General features: G+C 40.9%; 1 protein-coding gene across 1 annotated transcript; it reads left to right on the forward strand.

Annotated features, from left to right (window-relative positions):
• Positions 1-3,596: 3,596 nt before the first annotated feature.
• Positions 3,597-5,160, forward strand: LOC147440351 (RING-H2 finger protein ATL72-like). Its single transcript, XM_086483509.1, has one exon. It carries the CDS (start codon positions 4,455-4,457, stop codon positions 4,962-4,964), a length of 510 nt encoding a protein of 169 aa, XP_086339635.1. The 5' UTR covers positions 3,597-4,454; the 3' UTR covers positions 4,965-5,160.
• The last annotated feature ends 3,247 nt before the right edge of the window (positions 5,161-8,407 follow it).

Consider the following 8,407-nt stretch of genomic DNA (forward strand, 5'->3'; position numbering starts at 1 on the left):
AGATTTACACTTTGAACACCAGATTTCCATTCTTTTAATTGGTTGTCTGGTCTGGCTGATTTTAGCAATCTGTCGGGCTATCTCATCAATCTTTCTACACCAAGACCCCTTCTTGGCCTTGTCTTTTCTCTTTTCTTCTGAGCTGCTTTCAGAGCTATTGGAGGTCTTACTGGAATCATAATTCTCAGTGGAATAATTGCTACTACTGGGACCTCCTCTTCTTGTGACTCCTCTCCTTCTTTGCCTTCTGTTCAAGCTTCAGGGCTCACTGCACCAAATCATTGAATTTCTTTGTTGGTGCGGGTACCTCCTGTTCCCTAAGCTTCTTACTGTGGAACCCATTTAAAAACCATGCTCACAACCTCTTTTCTGATGGTGGCTCCTGTAGCTGCCTAGTTAGCTCCTTGATTTTCTCAACATAACTTTTGACTGATAATTTTTCTTGCTTTATCTTATCGAGTTCACAGAGGATGTCCTCATCACCTCTGTTGTCTGAATATTCCAATCTAAAAGCCTTGAGCAATTTGTTGTATGATTTGAGTTGGCAAGTTGGGTAATGGTAGTACCATTTCCTTGCTGCATCCTTTAGTGTCTGAGGAAAGTATTCACCCCAGTCATCTTCATCAATATTTTTCAACTCAGCATATTGTTCAAAAGCTTGGATATGAACATCTGGATCATCTGTCTTCCCACCTTTGAACACTGGGAAAGAAATTTTCAATGAAGAGGTGTAATCATGCCAGTCAGCATCTTCTTTGCCTCTTCTGACCTTCGGAACCTGACTCCATCTTGAGGACTTCTTGTAATGGTCTGTATCAACATCCCAATCAATTTCTTCGTCAGTCTCAGTTTCTGTCTCTTCTCTGGCTTTTCTACTAGAACTGTGACGACTACCCTTGCTACCTTTGGCCCTAGTCATCCCTATGTGTGGTCCGAGAACTCCTAGCCTTGCGTTCTTCCCTCTCAGCCCTTCTCCTTCTGGACTGACTGGAGTGCTGAGAGTCCTTGGCCTCATCAGCATGACTGTGCTCCTCCTGAGCCTCAGTCTCAGTCATCGGATGCTTCTTAGGATCAGAGTCTCTTTTTGATTTTTTAGGAACAAGGTCAACGCTGTGTGATGGTTTTCAACCACGACTGGTTTTGCGCGCCATCCTTCAATGAGAAATTCTAACATGGAGATAGGAGTTTTATGGTCGACGAGCAACAACTCTAACCACCACCATAATCGCCAAAATGGAATTGGAGCTGATCTCTTCAGATAGCTAATTCTAGTGTTAGAATTTAGAACTACTAGTAAGTCGTCAGTTTAGTCAGTGAAACTACAATAGAGAGCAGAGACTGAATTGAAATAGTTATCTAAACTGAAATAGTATACTGGAATGGGAGACATATTGGACAACTGGAAAAGGGTTTACAGTTTTAGATTTATAGTTCAAGGACAATCGGTACAAGGTATAACGGTTTGAAGCTCAAATGATTACAATAGTAATTATTACAAGGTGAAGTTACAGGCGAAGAGATTGTAGCTCGGAAATACTTGAAAGCTAAAGCCAAGAGAACTAAAAAGTAAGAAGCCCGATTACAATGTAATGGGTCCTATTTATAGCCTTCTAGAAGTTATTGTAGTAAATGCCGCGGTAATTATTGATGTGTGACTAATCCATTGTTCGGCTTTCCAGGAGACAGTTCTCGCATGCTGGGACTGTCTTCACCTTCTACAAAGTCATTCTTATAGAATCCTAACTTCCATGTCCTTTGGACCCATTTGCAAAGCTTGTCTGCAAGGCCTCTAATACCAGGGCACTCCTTGAATAAGTGGGAGGAATCCTCACTTTAAGTTATGCACCCTAAACACCTATCTGACCCGATGTCTCAAATGTTGATGGTCTTTAAGAGGGAAATAAGGTTTTGTGAGTTATCTTCAATTATATGGAGGAAATTTTTGAAAATCAAAGTTTGAATTATCTTTGAGAGAGAGAGAGAGAGAGGGAGAGGGTGGCTCATAGCTATATGACACGGGAAAAGTGAAGGGATCAATGACAGAGGTTTAATCCACCGTTGATCAAATCTACTATTACAAAAAGAATAGGGTTCCACCTACGTTGCCGCTGCCCTTCGAAGCCACGACGCCCACCTCAGAGCATTTTGCTCTAACCATTTGGGCTAGCGCGTGTTGTCGAGAGGCATGCGAGCTTGTGTGTATAGTAATGATGCCCCCTCCTGCTGCGGAGATTCAACATCCCATACGCCCCTCGTCTTGAAGATTGCGTGCCCACTGTCGATCCCTTTATGCCTCCCCCGTGTCACTTATGTGGGGGCGGGGGGGGGGAGTGGAAAAGGACATAAGGTACATTTGGGAATGTCGATTGCGGGGGAAACGGGCCTCTTCTATAAAAGCCACGCCCAATAGTCGAGGGATCTACGGTGGAGATTTAATCCACCGTTGATCCCATCTCCATGGGATAACAAGGTGAGGACTCACGATGGCCTGTTGAAGGTAAGGAGGGAGGAAAGATTTATCGAAAGTAGGTCTTAATCAGTGTTGCAATTGTATTGTTTCAATATAAAATTGTATTGTTCATATATAGGTGAAATAAAAAGATCCATTTAATAATATAAAATTTCAATAACATTTACGATAAGTCTCAATCAGGTCATTTTTTTATTATCTTCTCAATGGCTTATATATTATGAATGGGCCCCAATAATAAGGTAAATGGTGCACATTGCACATCAATATTTTGAAACAAAAAAAAGGAAGTAAAATAAAAAGGCACATTAAAAATCAAGACAAAAGAATATTTTAATGCTTTCAAATAAGCATAGAAAATAATTAAACAATTTAGTAAAGTGATTTTTAAAAAAAATCCTCAAATGAGAGAATCGTTTATCAATACCTCAGTGTTTGAGAAATGTGTGTCTGAGCTTAAACTTAAGTCGATTGAAAATCGAGATTAGCCGGTTTCAAAGGATGGCAAAGGAGAAAAAACCCGATAAAATATACTAAAAAATAGTTAGAATATTTTACAAATTTAAATTTTTTTACTAATATTTTCATTTTGTATTTGTATAAGGAGGAAACTTGCCGTTTAGACAAAAAGGCTTTTTTGAAGATTGCATCATAAGATCAAACTCCTACGAATATTTTGTTTAATGTTTTGATCTCTAAAGTCATTTTCAAACATGCAGAGAATGCCTTGGAGAGTAGCTTTCTATTCCAAAGTTTTAGCTTTCTATTCACAAGACTTTTGAATCCTTGGGGACAAGTCTCTCAAAGAAGGTGATGTAAGGAAACAAAAGAGACAACAAAGTTATTTTACAAAGACCCTTGCCATGTGGTGTTTATCCAACCAAAGAATCCAACGGTCTCATTGTTGCAACAACCTTGCACAATGAACCCTATGGCTTTCCACAGGCCAAAAAAGTAAAGTTCCCCACCTGTGAGCTCGTGCCTTTTTTTGCCTTCCACATGCCAAAAAAGTAAGGTTCCCCCGTGGTGAGCTCGTGCCTTTTTTGGCCTTCCACAGGCCAAAAAAGTAAGGTTCCCCACCGTTGAGCTCGTGCCTTTAGCCCTGGAACTCCCTCTCAGGACTCCCACGCATCCGTGCAAGGGTGGCGACTCTGCCCCAAGGGCTGCCGATCACATACATCGCGATTCGCCGTAGGCCCCGTGGTCTTTAAGATAGACGAGGAGTGACGGGCTTGCCAATCACGCAGTTTTATAATCATCCCAAGACATTTTCCAGACCACCCATTTCCCCTTTCTTCTGCGCAGGTTGGCTATGGTTCCTTTGTCACAGGATTCACCAGGTTTGTCTGCTTGCTCTGCATAAGAGCCCCGCTCGTGGGTTCCTCCTCTTTTGTCCAAAACCCTGAAAGCTCTGCGCATGTGGTCGGGGGGCTCGTCTCTCTGAAAATCCTGACGGCAGGCAAGTGCATGAGCATTCCTTCTTCCATATCATCGACTGCACTCTTTTGCTCGACCTGATGATGATGCTGCAGCCATGTACTGTATGTGGGTATCTCTATTTATGTTGGAGAGATATACATATGCTTTTGCAGAGGGTATAAATTTCGGGTAGAGAAGGCATGTATTTGTCATGCATAAATTCTTGAAATCCCCACCTGAGCTCAAAGAGGTTGGGCGACTGCCTTAAGATGGGATATTCTGAGTTGTCGATGATTTACCCCATGCTTTATTTTAAGTCCTCTGATTTCGAGGGCACGCATATACTGGGTAACATTCTTATAGCATCATGAAGAGCTATTTTGCTTACATTCGAGGATGCAGTTAGGATGTTACATAAGATCAAACATGGGTATCCTGCATCTGCATTCGGAATGAGTCTGTTGTTCTTTCGGAATGAGTCTGTATGTTCAGATATCTTTCCTCTGATGTGTCCATTAACTCGTTCACTTCGAATTTGCACTAGATATTTTTTTTTTTGTTTCTCATGCAGGAGTGCAGACAAATTCTCCCTACTTCTTTTAAACCTATGGGTTTTTCGGTCTTCCCAAACATCGCTGACCTACTACCCACGATCATCATCAAGATTGCTGTATCGATGAAGCATACACTGAATTCCTTCTTGAGAGCTTTGGGCTTAGCTGGTGAACCACCTCCGACGAATCATGATAGTACCCATATAGTGTTTCCGGAGGAGTATGAGCTACCTTCAGACCTGGTTTTTTCTGGCTTCTCCGCGGAAATTGTGCAAGCTCTTTCTCTCACACTTTACGATCCTAACAGCATGAATTTGACAGATATGGAGTGCCCTGTTTGTCTTTATGAATTTCAGAGGGGTCAAGAGATTTGCCTCTTACCAATATGCAAGCATGTTTATCACAGACACTGTCTTGATAAATGCTTAGACCACAAACGTACAACGTGCCCCTTGTGTAGAGCCTCTTTAGTTCTGGAAGACAGCAAAAAGGCAGCAGAGAAGAGAGCAACAGCTTTCTAAGGAGTTCATCCTTCCATGGTGCAAGCCTCTGGTGTTGTGTGTATTGTACAAAATAGCACATGATTAGGAACTAGGTAAACAGCATGGCCTGATCCATTAGCAGAACAGGGTTATATAGGGATTCACATGTATGTAAAATCATCTTTGCAAAACATGGCAATTTGCTTGGAACATTTGACCGCAGTCATCGCTGCCAGATGAGTCAACAGTTAAAGTGAACCTAGCTTCCACCTGCATGCAGAGGTGTTGCACCTGTGACAAACTGTGGCAATTGCTGCAAACAGTCATTATTATTATGGTGTGCTACGTACTGCAGTATTGACATTTGCAATTTGGTTTTGGAAAGCATGATTATGAACTAGACTTTTTGCTCTTTTGGTCAGAAAATAGCCTCTGTTTAAATAGTGAGGCCATAAATGTACAAAAACGCTTCGAAATTTAAACACGTATTTCAATACACGACATTATGGCATAGAGGCAAAATTAAGCCACCATTTATCATCATATTTCAGCAAACTATCTGTTGCCTTGGCCCTTGCTTAGGGGTGGGGAACACACACTCACCATCATACTCTTGGTTAGGGATATTTTAAATAGATGCTACTGCATAGCTAGAAATCTTTTGCTCTTGGCTCAATAGTGTTGCATTTGCTTTGACTAAAAGACCATGTTAAACATAAATGACCAAGTCTCTGAAACAAATCCTTGACACATGTTGGATGTTCTAGTAAGTTCTGTGGACAAGCCTTCAGTTTTCACTCATCATGACAATGACCATGCTTGTCATCAGATCTCATGCGCTGACAAATGCTTAAAATGGTTTGGATGTTCCGTCGATAGTCGGCAATCACCATTATTTGCTCTAAAATAGCATTTTCTTTTTGGTGAAGTCAAGCATTTACAATAGCAGTCCTTGTATTTCCTTTCCTTGGGTTTATTTATTTTGATTTCCTATACCCTTTATCTGTAGGCAACTAGCATCTCTTGATTGGTTTGATGTGCATATGGTGTCAATCGATGTAGGTATTAGAAAAAGAGGAGTTTTAGTGTACCTTTTGCATTTTGTTATAGTGATTTGTCAAGACTTTCTAGCGTTGTCTCCAAGCGTCTCTAGTCGCATCTCATTGATAAAATTTCGAGTTAGTGGATGCATTAAGAAAAAGATCATTTATACTCATTAGGAAGGGAATGGGCTATAGGAGGGCCTCTAGTTTAAGGAAATGCTTAAAGCTTAAGCTAAGTTTGACCAAGCAACCTATGTTGAGATTTTTAAAAATACTATTTGTATATTTTATATTTTGGAAATAAGCTATTTTAACCCAAAAGAGAGTTGGTAACTTAATTTTATAACATCTTTTTTCAATCTCTCCTCTCTCTAACATATAAACCACACTCTCTCATTTAGTTCTCATTAAAAGAAGCATTTTTCAGCTCCCCCCGTCAAAAAAGCAGATTTTGCATATTCTCTCACTGTATTTTCTCTCTAAAACGGAGCCAACTCTCTCTCGTCACTTCCACCTCCCAATCATCAAGAGTACATTCTATGTTGCTTACATCTGACAAAAAGTACAGATCCTCCAAGGTTGCAGATCTACTCTTTCTCCCACTCCCTCCCACTCTCTCTCTCTCTCTCTCTCTCTCTCTCTCTCTCTCATGCTTCTCCAACTCAAGCTCAAGGTGAGAGCAATGGAAAATTCCATTACCTCTGTGTTCAACAGCATTTCTCTCTCTAAAGCTCTCATAATCAACATTTTAAATTCAAGGAGATTGAGCTACACTCCCTCTCTTTCTTCCCTCCACAACATAATCCTTTTCTACTATCTCTGAGTACTCTCCACTTTTTCCCTCCATAACCAGCTTTCCCTGCTTGCAACAGTCACTATTACACATTCTCTCTCTAATTTGCTTGATGAGCTAACAAACATGTCATTCAATCGCCCTCCACTGCAAGACATTAGTAATAGGTCAAAACAATATCGATTAAACACTGATTTGGAGCAGGAGTACGCTACTATGCGACTTTGCACATCGAATCTCAATGTTGGAGATCAACTGCGAAGCATTGGGTACAAAGCAATCAACTTATGGATTGATGGCCACATTTACTTTGATGATCCAACGACCAATGCACCACTACCCTTTCGTAATGTCACTGAGCTTCTGTGTTTTATTGGAGATGAAAGAGACGAATTGTTTGTCTATTGTATTCAACTTTTGATAATGAAAGGGAAGCAAGTAAACATTTCTTGGCTATCTATCCATCATTGTAAGAGAAGTCCGCGAAAGATCTACAGCAAGTTAGAGAGGAATCCAACAAGAAGACGAAGCAAGTGAACGATGAGATGGCGAATCTCAATGAAAAAGTACAGCAACAAAAAAAAGAGCAGGATGTTAGGAAATATGACGTAGCTAAGTAGATATTTTAGTAGATTACTTAATGGAGAGAGAAGCAAGTGAACATAGCGAATCTCAATGAAAAAGTACACAAAAAAAAAGAGCAGGATGTTAGGAAATATGACGTAGCTAAGTAGATATTTTAGTAGATTACTTAATGGAGAGAGATAGATTTCACACACAAGAGATTAAGAGTAGAGAGAGAGAGAGAGTACACACGACATACGTGGTTCACCCAATGTGGGCTACGTCCACTGGAAAGCAAACACTCAATGGCTTTAGTACATTAAAACAAGAAGTAGTTTACAAAGGGATTATACCCTTAATAGAGCTCCTATCTTGGTTCACTCTCACCACCTTATACTCACCTTGTTGCATCAACTTCACACTCTGTAATGTGTGTAGAAATGACCTTCTTTTATAGGTCAAAGGTCTGCCCTTTCTCATGAGAGGCAGCTATGTGTAGCCGCCCTTCTATAGATAAGTCCAAATCGGACCCTCCAATCCGCCCATGTGTGGCCGTCCTTGAGAAGACAAGTCCGCTTTTAAATTTGGCCACCGGCCACCGGCCATTGACTTCCGACCACCAGCAGACGGTCATTGACTACCGGCTACCGGCCAACCAACCGGTCATTTTCGGACCACTTTTCGGTCCCGTCCGGCCATAATATTCCGACGAAAAAGAATATTTCGGCGTGAAAATTTTGGTTTCTGGTGAGTGATTTTTATTTCCGGCGAGTGATTTTTCTTTACGCACAATGGCTTCTCCTCATAATGGGGGCCTTACAAATGTGCGTTTTTACCATAGAATATTACAAGGGGTAAATCAAGCTCCATACTTAACAATCTCCCACTTGGAGACTGATCTCCAAACCAAACCTGTAGACTGCTTTCCATCCTGGCTTCTTATCCTTGAATGCATGATTGAAGATGAGCAAAAGCTCAACTTCTCCTTGTTGACCACCTTTGTAAACATGTCTGCCGGATTTTCACTTGTATGCACCTTTCTTAGCTTTAGCCGTCCCTCTTCCAAAAGAGTGCGTATGAAG

Source organism: Adiantum capillus-veneris, chromosome 15 (assembly GCF_014529385.1).
Source record: "Adiantum capillus-veneris isolate H3 chromosome 15, ASM1452938v2, whole genome shotgun sequence".
Classification (NCBI taxonomy): Eukaryota; Viridiplantae; Streptophyta; class Polypodiopsida; order Polypodiales; family Pteridaceae; genus Adiantum; species Adiantum capillus-veneris.